This window comes from Ceratotherium simum, chromosome 33 (assembly GCF_057802395.1).
Source record: "Ceratotherium simum simum isolate JZ-2026a chromosome 33, ASM5780239v1, whole genome shotgun sequence".
NCBI lineage: Eukaryota > Metazoa > Chordata > Mammalia > Perissodactyla > Rhinocerotidae > Ceratotherium > Ceratotherium simum.
This window is the reverse complement of record NC_141932.1, coordinates 5958975-5976668: the sequence shown is the minus strand read 5'-3', so window position 1 is coordinate 5976668 and position 17694 is coordinate 5958975. Positions and strand designations below refer to the sequence as shown.

The following is a 17694-nucleotide window of genomic DNA, read 5'->3' as shown; positions in this document are numbered from 1 at the left end:
TCCCTCCCTGCAGTCATGGAGGTCCTGCTTCAGAACTCTGGCAGCTGCTTGAGAGCAGTGGGTTTCTCCCACAGAGTCCCACACAGCTGGGGAAGCCAGGCACTCTCTCACCTCTCTCCCTTTTGATGTTGGCTGATTCAGCCCCATATTGTGCTGCCTAGGAGGAGGGGTGGCATCGGAAAAGTTCCTCTTCCCCTCTCAAATGCATCTTCATTTTCTTATTTTACCATGAAATGTCAAGATACAGATGTCATTTTTAAGTATATGCATCTGATCACTAAGTTGATCTTTCTTCATCTCGCTAAAATGTTCAATTCTTTATCTCTTGAGCTGCTACTAGATCTCATTCTCCCTTCTTTCTTCTGACTCTTACGATAGATGCGACGTTGGCCCTCATCATTCTATTCCTTGAGTATCTTGAATTTCCATTTCTGGTCTCTCTACACTGCATTCTGGAAAATTTCCTCAAGATTGTATTCCAGTTTCATAAATGTCTCTTCAGCTGTGTCTTGTCATTGATGGAATGATTTTTTTGAATGTGTTAATTCTATTGGATTTTTTGTCTCTAAAATTTCTTAATCACTTCTATAATTGCCTAATATTCCGTAATATAGTTGATATTCTTGCCTCAAAAACTCAATATCTTACTTTATTTCTTCAGATATTTAAACACACTTAATTTTAAATTATTCTCATATTTTACTATTGATTCTATTTCCTTAGATATGATAACCCTTATTATCAGAAGATTGTTGTTCATAGCACTGTTTATCATTATTAGGATTATGCTTTGATGTCTGTTCTTACTGGACACTCTGTCTCACACACGTAGTCATCCTAGAGGGGTTTTTTCCAGGGCTGTGCTGCGAGTCAGGCTGACAAGGGGGGACTGTTGCAGCTGTTCCTGCCCCATGGCGTCCACTCTCTCAAACAGCATCTGCTCAGCGTTGTGTGAGTCAGGGATGGGGCAATGTTGGCCTCATGGTCACATGTGGAACAGATGCTCATGTTAGAGAAAACTGCCATGAATCTGTTTCACACACACATAGAGGAGGTGACTCAGTGCTGACCAGGGACTGGGCAGTGAGCAGACTTGTTCCTGCGCTTGTTCACAAACACAAGGTAGGGGAAACCACAGCTTCCAACCTTCACTTGAGCCCTGACCCCTCTCTCCTGTGAGGACTCGGGGCCCTCTCCCGTCCACATAGGTGGAAACCTCTGCTCTATGACCCCTTGATGTCCCCGGGCACTGGCAGCTACTCAGCTTTGTTCTCTGTTCTTTCTTGTGGTTTCCTGTGTAGTTTAGAAAATCTCATTTCTCTTTTCCTGTATATGACTGTTTCTACATATTTCAGAATTATTACAAGTAGCATTTATTGGTATTCAGGGCAGATGAGGGCTCTTAAAGGCACACAACCAGCATCCACCTTGACTGTGGAGTCTGACACCATGATCCTCTCATATCCCAAACCTCATGTCTTAACCTGGTCTGAAAATTAACAGTGATTGATCACCTCTCATGGACCAGGAACCACTGACACCCACAATAGATATGAAGAGTGGGGTTCATGACAAAATTATTTAAACAACGAAACAGACAAGGAAATAGACAGGAGGTTATTTCCAAGGTATACAAGCATTGGATGATGGATGAATATTTAAATAAAAGTCATCTTTTCTTCAAAATAGGAGCTCTAACCCAAATAAATGTGCCCTAAAGCTTATAGGCAGTACCCCAGGATGAGGAGGAGAGATGTGCCTGGGAGAACAAGGGGCATTGAGAGGGCAGGGATGACTCAGAGGTTTGTTCCCAGAGAGATGGGGGTGGATGCTGTTGCAAGACAAAAGAGAAGTCCGTGAAGGGGGCTGTGATAGGAAGAAAGTCTACACTCCCGTACGGGGTGGAGTGATGTTTTCTTCCCTTATTTCCCTGTATTTCACGTTTGTGCTAATTGTCACAATGACCTCGACCTGATCTGTACAGTTAGATGTTGAGCTGGTCTCTTTGCCCATCTGAGCTCTGCAGTGCAGTAGGACACTGAGTTTTCCCTGAAGCATCTCCAGGGCCTGGATGACCACAGTCAGTGGTGAGCACCCCACAGGAATGTGCTGATGGATGGGATGAGGTTGAAGGAGACCCCATGCAGAGACTCTGAGAGGGAAGGACATGCCCTGGGCCACCCTCACCTGGAAGGGACAACTCAAGAATGCTCAAGTTCTATTTGCTGCTCTGTACTGGAAACAAGAGTGAGGATCTTGAGAAGAGGCCATTCCCCTTCCTGTGGGACTGCTGACGTGTCAATCCTGTTGCAAGAAGGACCAGCCTCTGAGTTCCCACATCCTGTGTGTCTTTCTGTCCTACCAGACACTGTGTTCTCCTACATCTGCACAGCCTGGGCCAGAGGGAGGAGACTCCATGACCCCAACCCTCATGGTCCTGCTCTACCTTGGTGAGGTTTGAGGAGAGGAGGGTAAGCCCTAATCTGATAGGGACTCCACCCCAGAGTCAGGCTCTGGTCTTTCAGGAGATCGCAGGTCTCAGGTAGCTCATGGGGAGGAGGGTTCTGCTCAGGCTTCATGGACAATCTCTCACAGGGAACTCTATTCTAGGGCTGAGTGTGAGCCCAAGGATCGCAGTGCAGGCAGGTGAGTCTTTCTTCAGGTGTCCCAGGTCCCACTTCCTCATTGGGGACAGGGGACAGCCCAGGCAGATAGGGATGGAGAACAGATTTCTGGTCTGAGGGGTGGGGGCCTCTGGGAGCGTCCTGGGTCTGAGAGCTGGGGAACTCGGGGTGGGGTTGTCTTGTGACCTGGCCTCTGTTTTCCTTCCAGAGACCCTCCCCAAACCCACGATCTGGGCTGAGCCAGGCTCTGTGATACCCCAGGGGATACCTGTGACCATCTGGTGTCAGGGGACACCAGAGGCCCAGGAGTACCGCCTGCATAAGTGGGGAAACCAAGAGCTATGGGACAAACAGAATCCACTGGATCCCATGGACAAGGTCAAGTTCTCCATCCCACACATGGCAGAGCAATATGCCGGGCAATTTTTCTGCAACTATCTCAGCCCCGCTGGCTGGTCAGATCACAGTGACCCCCTGGAGCTGGTGGTGACAGGTGAGAGGACTCAGGGCCCCCAGCCTCAGGTCTGCCCTCAGAAAGGGGGTCTGCTCTCAGGGGTGTCTCCCTCTCACAGTTCTACCCTGGGGGATATGAGGGAGGTGTGATCCCATTTAACACGCTACTTCCTCCTCTCCTAGGATTCTATGGTAAACCCACCCTCTCAGCCCTGCCGAGCCCTATGGTGACTTCAGGAGGCAATGTGACCCTCCAGTGTTGCTCACGGGAAGGATTTGGCACGTTTATTTTGACTAAGGAAGGAGAACACAAGCCCTCCTGGACCCTGAACTCACAGAAACTCCCCAGTGGGCCTTTCCAGGCTCTGTTCCCTGTGGGCCCCATGACCACCAGTCACAGATGGACGTTCAGATGCTATGGCTCTTACAGGAACAAACCCCAGAAGTGGTCACACGCTAGTGACCCACTGGAGATTCTGGTCTCAGGTGAGGAAGTCCCAGCCCTGTCCTCTCTGTGCCCCTCTGGTCAGCTCATGGCCCTGCCCAGGAGAGCCACAGTCGTGAATGAGAATGAGGGGCTCCAGGTGAGGGTCATCCAGAGGTGTCCAATCCTCAGGTAAATGGAGGATAAGAGGGCCCTCTCGCCCCTGCTCCTTCCCATTTCCCCATCACCAGAATTCTCCAGGTAGGTGGAGGGACAGCGTTGGGGGCCCACAGGGCAGATGAAAGAGAAGGGAGTGAGCAGAGGTGGGGTCTCCGGGGGAACCTCCAGTATCTCACTCTCCTCTTGTCCTTTTCCTAGGACCCACCGTTGACCCCAGTCCCTCACCCACTAGACCAAAGCTGACAGTTGGTGAGTCATTGAGGCCCCTTGGTCAGAGGGAGCACAGAGCACCCCAAGGCAGGTCTCAGAGTCTCTCAGAGAATCTAATGCCCCCTCAGATACTCAGCATAGGCTTGTCTCCCAGGGGAGCTGGGAGTCAGGCAGGGATGCTGGAGGGACCACAGGGCACGAGGGGCTCTGAGGCTGGACAGATGAAGGATGGGGTGGTGATGACAGAGGGCAATGTTGGTATCCCAGCCTGGGGGTTCATCCAGGTTTAAGTGGGGATGTCCCATCCTCTGCCTCTCAACTGCCCATCCTTGATTTTTGATATATGGCCAGGGATCCAGTGGGGAATCTCAGAGGTCCCTGGGATGGTGATTTTGGACGGCACCATTTCCATCTCAGCCTCAGTTTTTCCACATGTATTAGAGGAGAGTTCTGGCTGAGATCTCAAAGGACATCTCAGTTCTGACCCTATAGGGATGCTGTCCCAGGTCTGCAGAACAAGGGGCGGGCAATGTTGGGTTGTTGGGGCAGCATGGAAGAGCAGAGCGATAACACCAGTGGTGTCCAGAGCACTTTCCCATCAGCCTGTGGTCTCAGCCTGATCTTAGTGAAGGAAAAAATCAAAACCAAGCAAAAATAACTGATCGCTTGGAGGTTAGGCTCCACAGGATGTAAATTCCTACTCTGTCACTTCCTGGCTGTGGGAATGTAGACAAGTCACATTCCCTCTCTGAGTTTCAGTTTCATTGTCTGTGAAACATGTCTCCTACTGTCTCCCTCACAGGTTTGCTAAAAGACTTAGGTGAGACCCCAGAGTGAAAGGTGTGCCTGTGGGAAGGGCCCACCCAGTGTCAGGAAATGGCAGATCCATCCTCACTGTCCCTTCCCAGATATGCAGACCAAAAAGTCAAACAGACCCTGCATCTGAGTGTGGGATCTGCTAGATGGAGGACAGATCATGCCTGGACTCGGGGCTTGGGGAGAGCACAGTGTCCATCCTACACAGACCCCAGCTCTGAGCACTCAATTTTAGGTCCCCTGAAGCCTCTGATGGGCTGGTGAACGAGAGTGACAGTGAGGAGTGCATGAGCTCTAGCTAAAGGAGAGGACTGGGGCACATGAGGACGAGTGGACACGCTGTTCCAATCAGATAAGGAGCCCCAGAGCCCGAAGCTGGTGTCTGCAGGGGTGAAGCATGAGAAGACCACAAGGGAACTGATTGTCCTGAGTTCAAATCCCAGCTCTGCAACTTCCTGGCTGGTGACCTGGGGCACATGATTAATCTCTCTGAGCCTCAGTTTCCTTGTCTATAAACGGATGGAGTTGGGTGTGGCATTCCCATGTTGCATGATTGCTGTGACGGTTAGAGGAGATAAATTCACATACCCCAGCACGTGCCTGGCACACAGTGGGTACTCAAATAAGTGGCATCATCGGTTCATTCATGACATCACTTGTGCCCAAGGTCTTGAAAAGTACCAGAAAGTTCTGGTCGGGGTCTCAGTGGCCTTCGTCTTGCTGCTCTCCCTCCTCCTGTTCTTCCTCCTCCGACATCTGCACCAGAACAAATGCAGCAAATCAGGTGAGTATAAGATGGGGGACCTGGACTATCTAGAGGTGAGACCTTACTCTAAAGACCTGTGAAGTGGCTCCTTAGGGCACCAGCCAACATATAGCACCAAAAAGACAGAAAAATTGTTCATTTTTAAAATTCTCCAACTTGTTCTAGATTTCTAGAAAGCTCTTTCCATCCCAACTGCCACTGTGTAATCTTCTTGGGCAGAGATCTGGGGTTCCCAAGAATAGTGAGTGTGAGGGCAGGAGTCCTGTGTGGATGTAGCAGGGGTGTATACAAGACCTGAGGGACCATGCTGGGCATGGGGACGGGGAGCCATGTGAAGGTGTCATCATGGTCCTGCAGCCAAGAGTGGTGGTGAGGAGTGGGGGAGAATGTTGAGTTGGTTGGGAGATTAGTTGCTTTGAGAAAATATGTAAATACATTGGGATTTAAGGGAGCTAAGTTACTTAGTGTCTGTGAAAGGATTTATAAATGTGCAAAGGCAGTTTGCTAGAAAAACTGTGAGGTGTTCTATTGGAATCGGAAATGCCGGTATGGCATCATTAAAAAAATTATATATATATGTGTGTGTGTATATATATATACATCAGTTGACGTAGAAATACTTATAGGGGTAAGTATTTGTTATTGTGCATCTATGCACATACATATGAAAACGTATGTCTCAGCTATGTCCACACATAAGACAGAAACACAATGAAAGCCCAATAGCAATAAGCAAACCAATCATCCAGATCTTGGTTTCTGAATACCATCCTCTATTCAAAAGAATTAGGGCTCAGCAGAGAAATTCTTTATTTGTTATTGAGGTTGCATTGGTTTATAATATTATATAAATTTCAGGTGTACATCATTATATTTCAATTTCTGTGGAGACTACATCATGTCTACCACCCAAAGTCTAGTTTCCGTGTGTCACCGTACAACCATGCCCCTTTACCCCTTTTGCCTTCCCTCCTCCCCCCTTCCCCTCTGGTAACCACCAATATGTTCTCTGTATCCATCTGTTTGTTTGTTCATTTCTCTTCCACATATGAGTGAAAGCACACAGTATTTGGCTTTCTCTTTCAGATTTATTTCGCTTAGCATAATGTCCTCCAGGTCCATCCATGTTGTCGCTAATGGGACAATTTCATCTTTTTTTTTATGGCTGAGCAGTCTTCCATTGTATGTATATATATGCCACGTCTTCTTTATCCAGTCATCTGTTGATGGGCATTTAGGTTGCTTCCAAGTCTTGGCTATTGTGAATACTGCTGCAATGTACATAGGGGTGTGTATATCTTTTCAAATTAACGTTTTCATGTTCTTTGGATAAATACCCAGAAGTGGTGTAGCTGTATCATATGGTAGTTCTATTCTTAAGTGTTTGAGGAATCTCCATACTGTTTTCCATAGCAGCTGCACCAGCTTGCATTCCCACCAGCAGTGTAAAATTGTTCCTTTTCTCCATACTCTCTCCATCACTTGTTATTTTTGTCTTTTTAATAATAGCTATTCTAACAGGCATGTGGTGATATCTCATTGTAGTTTGGATTTGCATTTCCCTAATAAATAGTGGTGTTGAACATCTTTTCATGGGCCTGTTGGCCATCTGTATATCTTCTTTGGAAAAATGTCTACTTGGATCCTCTGCCAATTTTTTGATCAGGTTATTTGTTTTTTTGTTGCGAGTTGTATAAGTTCTTTATATATTTCGGAAATTAACCCCTTGTTGGATATATGATTTGCAAATATTTTCTCCCAGTTGTTGGGTTGTCTTTTCACTTTGTTCACAGTTTTCTTTGCCTTGCAGAAGCTCTTTAGTCTGATGTACTTCCATTTGTTTACTTTTTCTTTTGTTTTCCTTGCTTGAGAACACACGGTATTCAAAAAGATACTGCTGAGACTGATGTCAAAGAGCATACTGCCTGTTTTTTTTCTGGGAGTTTTATGGTTTCAGGTCTTACATTCAAGTCTTTAACCGATTTTGTGTTAATTTTTGTGCATGGTGTAAGATAATGGTCTACTTTCATCTTTTTGCATATGGCTGTCCAGTTTTCCCAACACCATTTATTGAAGAGACTTTCCTTTCTCCATTGTATGTTCTTGGCTCCTTTGTCAAAAATTAGCTCTCCATAGACGTGTGGGTTTATTTCTGGGCTCTCAATTCTGTTCCATTGATCTGTGTGCCTGTTTTTCTGCCAGTACCATGCTGTTTTGATTACTGTAGCTTCACCTATAGTATTTATACTATACTCAGTAATTAATTATACTCAGAATTGCTTTGGCTATTTGGGGACTTTTGTTGTTCCATATAAATTTAAGGATTCTTTGTGCTCTGTCCATGAAAAATGTCATTGGGACTTTGTTAGGGATTGCACTGAATCTGTAGATTGCTTTAGGAAGTATGGACATTTTAACTGTGTTAATTCTTCCAATCTATGAGCACAAAATATCTTTCCATTTCTTTGTGTCTTCTATGATTTTTTTCAACAATGTTTTATAGTTTTTAGTATACAGTTCTTTCACCTCTTTGGTTAAGTTCATTTATAGGTATTCTATTCTTTTTGTTATAGTTGTAAATGGGATTGTATTCTTGATTTCTCTTTCTGCTAGTTCATTGCTAGTGTTTAGAAACACAACTGATTTTTGTATGATGATTGTGTACTCTGTAACTTTACAGTATTGAAGAAAAAAATCACTCTTAAAGGCAAATATACAGGTAAGAGAGTAGATCAACCACCTATAAAGATAGTATGAAGGCCAAAAGACAAAAGTATTAAAATCATCTTTATCTATGATAAGAGGTTAAGAGATAAACAAAAATAAAACAGGTAAAATATGATATCAAAAACATAAAACATGGAGGGGAGAATAAGAGTGTAGGGCTTTTGTAATAAGTCAAACTTAGCAGATCATCTACTTGATACAGATTGTTATTTACATAGGTAATTATACATGAGCACCATGGTAGCCACAAAACCAAAAACCTATAATAAATACACACAAAAAAAATAAAGAGAAAGGAGCCCAACCATGCTAAAGATAGCCATCAAACCACAAGGGAAGAGAGCAAGAGAAGAAGAAAGGAAAAAAGAAGAACTAGAAAAACTTCCAGAAAAAAGTAACAAAATGGCAATAAGTAAATACTTATCAATAGTTACTTTAAAGTTCAATGGACTAAGTGCTCCAACCAAAAGACATAGAGTGGCTGAATGGATAAAAAAACAAGACCCATATATATATATGTTGCATACAAGAGACACACTTCAGATCTAAAGACACTCAGAAACTGAAAGTGAATGAATAGAAAAAGATATTCCATGCAAATGGAAACAAAAAGAATGCTTGGTTAGCAATTCTTATATCAGAGAAAATAGAATTTAAATCAAAAACTTTAATAAGAGACAAAGAAGAGCATTACATAATGATAGAGGGAACGATCCAACAAGAAGACATAATACATGTAAACATCTATGCATCCAACATAGGAGCACCTAAATACATAAAGAAAATATTAACAGACATAAAAAGAGAAATGGACAGTAACACTGTAATAGTAGGGGACTAAACACTCTACTTACTCCAATGGATAGATCATCCAGACAGAAGATCAATAAGGAAAGATTGGCCTTAAATGACACATTAGACCAGATGGCTTAGTAGATATATATAGAACATTCCATCCAAAAACTTCAGAATACACCTTCTTTATGAGTAGACATGGAGCATTCTCCAGGATAGATCATGTCTTAGGCCACAAAACAAGTCTCAAAAAATTTAAGAAGATTGAAATAATACCAACCATCTTTTCTGACCACAATGGTATGAAATTGGAAATCAACTAAAGGAAGAAAACTAGAAAAGTCACAAATACGTGGAGATTAAACAAAATGCTACTGAATAACTGTAGCGTTAACAAGAAGTCAAAGGAGAAAACAAAAAATACCTAGAGACAAAGGAAAATGAAAATATGACATACCAAAATTTATGAGATACAGCAAAAGTGGTAAGAGGGAAGATTATAGCAATAAAGGCCTACCTCAAGAAACAAGAAAAATCTCAAATAAACAATCTAAGAATACACCTAAAAGGACTAGAAAAAGAAAAAGAAACAATGCCCAAAATTAGTAGAAGGAAGAAAATAATAAAAATTAGAGCAGAAATAAATGAATTAGAGAATAAAAAGATGATAGAAGAGCCGACCCAGTGGCATAGTGGTTTAATTCACATATTCCAGTTCGGCAGCCCGGGGTTCATTGGTTTGGATCTTGGTGGTAGACCTGCTCACTGCTCATCAAGCCATGCTGAGGCAGTGTCCCATATAGAAGAAGTAGAAGGACCTACAACTAGGATATAGAACTATGTACTGGGGCTTGGGGAGAAAAAGAGGAAGATTGACAACAGATGTTAGCTCAGGGCCAATTTTCCTCAAAAAAAAAAAGACAATAGAAAAGATCAATAAAATTAAGAGCTTGTTCTTTGAAAAGGTAAACAAAATTGACAAACCTTTAGCTAGGCTCACCAAGAAAAAAGAGAAGGCTCAAGTAAATAAGCTCAGAAATGAAAGAGGAGAAATTACAATGGATACCACAGACATACAAAGGATAAGAGAATACTACAAAAAGTTATATGTCAACAGATTGGATAATCTAGAGGAAATGGATAAATTCTTAGAATCATACAACCTTCCACAACTGAATCATGAAGAAAGAGAAAATTTGAATAGTCTGATCACCAGTAAGGAGACCGAAACTGTAATCATAAACCTCCCAAAAAACAAAGAGATTTAAATAGTAATCAAAAACTTCCCAAAAAACAAAAGTCCAGGACCAAAAGTCTTCCCTGATGAATTCTACAAAACATTCAAAGAAGACTTGATACTTATCTTTCTCAAACTCTTCCAAAAAATTGAAGAGGAGGGGTCAGTTCCTAACTCATTCTATGAGGCCAACATACCTAGATACCAAAACCAGACGAGGACAACACAAAAAAAGAAAACTAAGATATTTTATAGGCTCATATCGCTGATGAACATAGATGCAAAAGTCCTCAACAAAATGTTAACAAGTTGAATATAATACATTAAAAGGATCATACACCATGATCAAGTGGGATTTATTCCAGGGATGCAGGCATAGTTCAAAATCTGCAAATCAATCAACGTGATACACTACATTAACAAAACGAAGAATAAAAATCACATGATCATCTCTATAGATGCAGAGAAACATTTGAAAAGATACAGTATCCTTTTATGATAAAAATTCTGAATAAAATGGGTATAGAAGGAAAGTACCCTAATATAAAAAAGGCCATATAGGGCCGGCCCCATGGCTTAATGGTTAAGTGCACGCACTCTGCTACTGGCGGCCCGGGTTTGGATCCTGGGCACGCACCGACGCATCACTTCTCCGGCCATGCTGAGGCCACGTCCCACATACAGCAACTAGAAGGATGTGCAACTATGACATACAACTATCTACTGGGGCTTTGGGGGAAAAAATAAAGGAGGAAGATTGGCAATAGATGTTAGCTCAGAGCCGGTCTTCCTCAGCAAAAAGAGGAGGATTAGCATGGATCCATGCATGGATTAGCTCAGGGTTGATCTTCCTCACACACACACACACAAGGCCATATATCACAAACCCACAGCTAACATCATACTCTTTGGTGAAAAACTGAAAGCTATTCTTCTAAGAACAGGAACAAGACAAAGATGTTCACTCTCTCCACTTTTGTTTAACATAATATTGGAAGTCGTAGCCAGAGCAATCAGGCAGGAAAAAAAAATAAAAGGGATCCAAACTGGAAAGGAAGAAGTAAAGCTGTCACTATTTGCAGACGACGTAATTTTATATATAGAAAGCCCTAAAGAATCCACAAAAAAACTATTAGAAATAATAAACGAATACAGTAAAGTAGCAGGGTACAGAAATTCTTTATTTCAGGTTGAGACAAGGTGAGAAGTAGAGGGATGCTGGAGCATCTTATTGTTGCCAGAAAGTGCAAAAACTCTCAAATAATGATGGAGACAATTCAAAATGACACAAGTGCAAGCTGGAAGGAACTTCTTCTGGAAAAAGACTAAATTAATCTAAGCATCTAAGTAGATAACCTGAGTATTGGATTACAATGCATTGAATAAAACAGAAATCCATTAGTTCATAGTGATATATACAAATGAATGAATAAATAAACGAATACATGGGAAAACTTTAGAGTAAAATGCCAACTAATCAATGCAGGGGTAATGAAAAGAGATCATCGTTACTTAGTTACCATCATAGTGGATGATCAGATGAGAGTCATCAATGGATTCTAACAACGACTGTAGTATGTTTGAAGAGCGTCATGATATTGGATTAATACTCTAATAACTACCCCCAGATACCAATCAAATCCCAAGGGAAAATGGAGCTTCACCATGAGAGACCTGGCAGATACATTCTTGATTGGGCGATCAGAGTTAACATCACCAGGGATAGGACAGGAGGACATCCCGAGCCCCTGATGTCAAGGGACATGATCACAGACTCATTTATGGTGTGTAGATCCAAGAATACATGACCTGAGTCTGCTCATAGTTAGACATTGGGTAGAACCAGGCTGAGGGTCACCCTACAGAATGCAAATCCTTTATTCTTGAAGATAGTCAAGGGAACAAGGGACAGAGAAAGACTGAGGAGTTCTTCCAGATTGCAGGAGACTGATGACACAGGGAAAATGAGGGCAACATTTATTCCTGAGCAAAACCCTGGACCAGGAGGAAAAGAGATGCTGTTAGGCAGTTGGTGGAGCATGAATTGGGAGTGAGGATTTGGTGAAAGTGTTGCATCAATGTAGATCTCCTGACTGGGAGTTTAGGGTTACATAGATGAGTGTTCACGTTTATGGGAGGCACATGCTAGGGTATTTAGTGGTGATGGTGCATTATATCAGAAAAAATTATCTATCTATCTATCATCTATCTATCTATCTATCTACTTCTGTCTGTCTGTCTGTCTGTATGTCTACCTATGGGTGTGTGCATATGTTTATGTATATGTGCATAGATACATACATAATAGCCCTCTCCTCTCTCTCTCTCTCTCTCCCTCATGACTTTCTCTTTATCTCCATCTCCATCTCTGTCTCCATCTCTATCTCATCTCTATTTCTCTCTGGTAAAGTATTACCAAATCAGGAATGTAGGTCAAGGTGATGTGGGAATAAAATACAAGTTCTCATAAATTTTTCTGTAACAAAGAAAATTATTATAAAATCATTTAGAATGAAGAGATTTAATTAAGAACAGACTTAGACTTTGAAAAATGTTCTTTCGTTTTTATAAAAATTTGTTTAAATCATCCTTGCAAGTTTTGTGTGTTACAGTTTAGTCTTGTTTATTGTGAATTCCAAATGGACGGGGTGGGGGTGTATAGACAAGACTTTGTAAGGGCTCAAATCCTCTGAGATCTTAATGAAACCCTGGGAGCCTGGTTCTGGGTAGTTTAGACACTGATTTCTAACTTCATCCAGGTACTTCAGATCCTGAAGCTAAGACCAGAGCCTCACAGAAAAGGTAATTTCTCCCCAACGACCCTCCCCTGACCTCCCACCACCACCTGCAGCTCCTTCACCACCACCTAATGCTCCTGTTTTCCCCCCTCAGCTCCAGCTCCACGGCTCAAGTCCAGGAGGAGAACCAGTGTAACCGGGGAGGAGGGTGGCCCTGATGGGATATGGGGGCAGGGAGATTGGTTGGTGAGGGTTCTTGGCTTGGGGGTGAAGAATCATGAAAAATTCCAAGTCTGTGTGATCCCAGGCACATCCCTACCTCTTGCTGGGCCTCAGTTTCCCCACCCAAGGAAGGGATGGGGGTGTGGGACTGCAGGATTTCAGGAATCTTGGCATGAGGTAGAATCTTCTCATTCTCCAGATGCTGCCGTGAGAGATTACCAGCCTGATGAGGACAAAGACTTGGACGGTCAGGTAAGCCCCCTGCTCCTGTCCGGGCACCAGGCACAGTCTTGTTAATAAGCTAAATCCACCGGCTGCTTCTCCATCCTCCTGTCACTTGGCTCTCAGCAGCATCTGGCCTCACACTTCCTCTTGAAAGATGATACACGCAGGCTGCTGGGACACTATGGTGTCCCAGCAGCAGGGTGGGGTTTTCCCCAGTGGGATTTTCCTGATTCCATGTGGGCTTCTCCTTCCGGGTCTCCTTACTTGGGTCTTCTAATCATTGGTCCTCCATGTCTCATAATGGTAGTGCTGCCAGGGACAGTTGTATAGTCTGTGCACTGCACAATAGGGATCGTGGATTTGAGACCCTACTGGTGGGATCTGAGAGGTATGTCTTTTCTTATTCACACAGAGGCCCACTATAGACTAGCCCATCCCTGCACTAGGGCCCTCTGCCTTCCTTTTTCTCTGTTTACTCTCTTTTCTCTGATTTTGTGGATTTAGATGCAGTGGAACTGCACAATAACATGCCTTGGGTGTAATGGTCGGCGTTTGGCTCCTACTCTCACAGAAAGCCCACCCAGCCATTTTGTTAACCTCACCATGAGACAGTTTTATGTGGTCACATTTATTTAGTCCCAGGTATAGCTGGACCACCTCTGTGTTCATGATTCCACAATCATTTCCAGTCCTGACCCTGTGCCTGAGCACCAGCCTCATAGATCCACCTACCCGTGCATCCAGCAGGCATTTCAACGTCACATACACAATTCTTAAATCTCCCCAAAAGAGTTATTTCTCTCTCAGTGTTCACTTCCTCCAAAAAATCCAGAAGTCTTTCTCTATTCTTCCCTTTCCCTTATCCTCGCACCAATGTCTAGAGACGTTTTGTTGTCACAGCTGGGAGGGGGGATGCCAGTGTCCTCTAGTGGCCAAAGATGCTGCTCAATGTCCTACATTTCACACTATGTCCCCAATGACAATCATCTGGCCAAGACGCCAATCTTCTGAGTGGAGAAACATCGTCCTGAATAAAGCAGTTCACTTATTCTCTACTGCATCACTATTTCACTTCCTTCCTAACACTTATCTCCACCCCAGATTACCTTGTTTCCTTCTTTATGGCCTGTTCCCAACCCAGTGACCATGAATTCCTTGAGGGCAGGGCCATTATCTGTCTGCTTCTTGGCCCCCTGGCAAGTGCCCTGTCTCTGTCTCTGTCTCTGTCTCTGTCTCTGTCTGTCTCTCTCTATATGTATATGTATGTATTTATATTTATGTATGTATATATATTATATATGTATATGGAGTGAAGTGAATGAATCAAAACTTAATGAATGTCCTATAAGACCCCTAGTTTCCCCCACATTAGTTCATTCATTTAGTCAGTGAGTCAACAAATGTTTATTGGGAATCTCTGACAAGGCTCTGTCTTAGACTAGGTGTTATAAACCTGATTGAAAACATATCTGAACAAGGGAGTCAGAAGATCTGATTTATGTTTTAAAATCAAGTCTCTGTCTTCTGGGAGGAAACATAACTGAAGAGGGACAAATGTGGAAACAAGGAGAGGAGTTCACCCCCTCAATGTCTCCCCCAGCAGAGCGCTGGCAACGAAGACCCTCAGGGAGTGATGTACGCCCAGGTGAACCGTGCAAGTCGCAGACGGGGGGTGGACACCCTGCCTTCCCCCTTGTCAGAGAGATTTCTGGAGACAGAGGACAGACAAGAGGGAGAAGACAGTCAGGTGAGTCCTCTGCGTTCCTGGAGCCCCGACTTCTCCCCACCCCAGGCACATCCTTGACTCTCACTCTGTCCCCTCCAGGCTACTGCATCTGAAGACCCCCAGGATGTGACCTACGCCCAGCTGCACAGTTTGAATCTTGGACAGGAGACAACCACAGCCCCTTCCTCCCAGGCAGGGGGCCCCCCAGCTGAACCCAGTGTGTATGCAGCTCTGGCCATCCTCTAGCCCAAGAAGGATCCAGACCTCACCTTCCAGGGGGTGGGGGGGAGACTGCAGGGGCCCCAGAAGGCAGTAGGGCTGCCCCAAGTGGACACTCATCTGATAAACTGGAGCCTGGGGGCCTTTTGTAAGCAAGCAGGACATCCCAGGACTTTAGAAGTCACCTAACTCTGCAGACGAATATAAATATTAGCCTTATATTATTAGAAATAAAGCAATACACTTATACATAACCAATGACTGAGAGTAGACAACCAAAATGAAGATAGAACTTTTTTTTACTTAAATGATAATGCTAAATCTTATACATCAACACATAGTTTTACTTAAATGGTAATGCAAATGTTATATATCAAGATCAAGTGAGAAAATTAAGTGCCTCAATGAGATTATTAGAAAGGGAAGAAAGCCTGAACATCAACAACCTAGGTGAACATCTAAAGAAGTTAGAAAAAGAGTGGCAAACTCATACCATGACAGTGGATGAAGGAATATAATAATAATGAGAATATATATTTATATGGAATGAATAAAAAAAGAGAAAAATCAGATGTGTTAGTCTGCTTAGGCTGCTATAACAAAAGACCATAGACTGAGTGTCTTAAACAACAGAAATTTATTTGCTCACAGTTCTGGAGGCCAGGAAGGCCAAGACCAAGGTGTGGACAGGTCAGTGTCCTTTGAGGGCTCTCCCCTTGGGTTGTGGGTGACTGCTCTCTCGTTTCTGCTCACATGGCCTTTCCTCGGTGTGTGTGAGGTGGAGAGAGAGATCCCTGGTGTCTTTTCTTATAGGGACACTAACCTGTCTAATCAGAACCCCATCCTTATGATCTCATTTATCCTTAATTCCTTCCTTAGAGGGCCCATCTTCATATTCAGGCACACTGGGTGTTAGGACTTCAATATGAATTTTAGGAGGGCACAAACATTCCGTGCGCAGCATTCCACTCTTGAGCCTTCCAAATTCATGTTCTTCTCCCACACAAAACACATTCATTCCATCTCTCCAGTCCCCCCAAATCCCCACTCATTCCAGCATCAACTATCAAGTCTGAAATCCAAAGTCTCATCTAAGTATCATCTAAATTGGACATGGGTGAGAATGGGGGTAAGATTCATCCAGAAGCAGAATTCCTCTGTAGTTGTGAAACTGTGACCCAGACAAGCTATGTGCTTCTTTTTTTTTTAACAGTTTTTTTTATAAATTTTTATTTATTTATTTATCCCCCCCCCCCAAGCACCAGTAGATAGCTGTATGTCGTAGTTGCACAGCCTTCTTGTTGCTGTAGCTATGTGCTTCTAAAATGCAATGTTGGGGCAGTCCAAGTCCGACTCCCAAAGGGAGAAATTGGAAAAAAGACAGGGGTGATGGGTTCCAAGCACGTTCAATACCTCGTGTGATTTTGTGAGGCCCCTTCCACTGCTCTGAGCAGACACCATCTGACCTGTTGAAATCAAGGCAGTGACCCAATCATTGAAACCAAGGAGGCAGCCCTGATGACCTCTGAACTGCCTTTGTGGTCACCATTCTGTTTTCGTGAAGAAGAGCACATGTTTCAACTGAATAGCTCTGTGGTCCCATCCTGTAGATCTAAGAAGTCTGAAGTCTTTCATTCATTTTCTCCCATCTCCACCCCCTTCAGTTCAAACTAGCAGTGTTTCTGCTGCACAATCTCTTCACCTCATTACCAACTGAGAGTCCATCCCCACCTTTGGGGTTCTCTCCCAAACACACTTTCCATTTGTTGCAATATGGACAGCTGAGAATTTTTCAAATCTTTAAGTTCTGGGTCCATTCGCTTAACAATTCATTCTTCCATTCATCCCTCTCCTCTTGAATTGTGCTATAAACAGTCAGGAGGATCCAGCCCACAAATCAACATTCTTCAGCTAAATATACAATTTCATGGCTCTCAAGTTCTATCTTCTACAAATATCAGAACACAATTCAGCCAAGTTCTTTGCCACTTTATAACAAAGATCGCCTTTTCTCCATTGTTAATAATTCGTTCTTCATTTCCATCTGAGGTCTCACTTGAATGGACCTTACTGTGCTTATTTCTACCAACATTCTGTTCATGATTAATCATGTATTCCCTAAAAAGATGAGACTTTTTCTCCAGCTCTTCTCTTTTCTTTCTGACCTTTCAACAGACTCACCTTTAACCTCCATCTATCTATCAACAGTCTGTCTGCAGCACTTAGACTTTTTGTAGCATGAACCTCAAAACTCCTCCATGCTTTTCCGGTTACTAGTTCCAGAGCTGACTCCACATTTTAGGTAGTTGTTACAGCAGCACCCCACGTCTCA

General features: G+C 43.3%; 1 protein-coding gene across 5 annotated transcripts; it reads left to right on the top strand.

Annotated features, from left to right (window-relative positions):
* Window positions 1-934: 934 nt before the first annotated feature.
* On the top strand, window positions 935-15932 carry LOC106800069 (leukocyte immunoglobulin-like receptor subfamily A member 5). 5 transcript variants are annotated; one of them, XM_087421152.1, is made up of 12 exons: window positions 935-1122; window positions 2366-2450; window positions 2611-2646; window positions 2833-3117; window positions 3261-3563; window positions 3880-3930; window positions 5375-5491; window positions 12992-13034; window positions 13125-13162; window positions 13392-13444; window positions 15018-15164; window positions 15243-15932. In XM_087421152.1, the coding sequence occupies exons 1-12, from the start codon at window positions 982-984 to the stop codon at window positions 15387-15389; spliced, it is 1446 nt and encodes a 481-aa protein (XP_087277278.1). In that variant the 5' UTR covers window positions 935-981; the 3' UTR covers window positions 15390-15932. The 5 variants fall into 5 exon arrangements, with proteins under 5 accessions (XP_087277278.1, XP_087277280.1, XP_087277279.1 ...); XM_087421154.1 differs by lacking the exon at window positions 935-1122 and adding an exon at window positions 1989-2087; XM_087421153.1 differs by lacking the exon at window positions 935-1122 and adding an exon at window positions 1989-2247.
* The last annotated feature ends 1762 nt before the right edge of the window (window positions 15933-17694 follow it).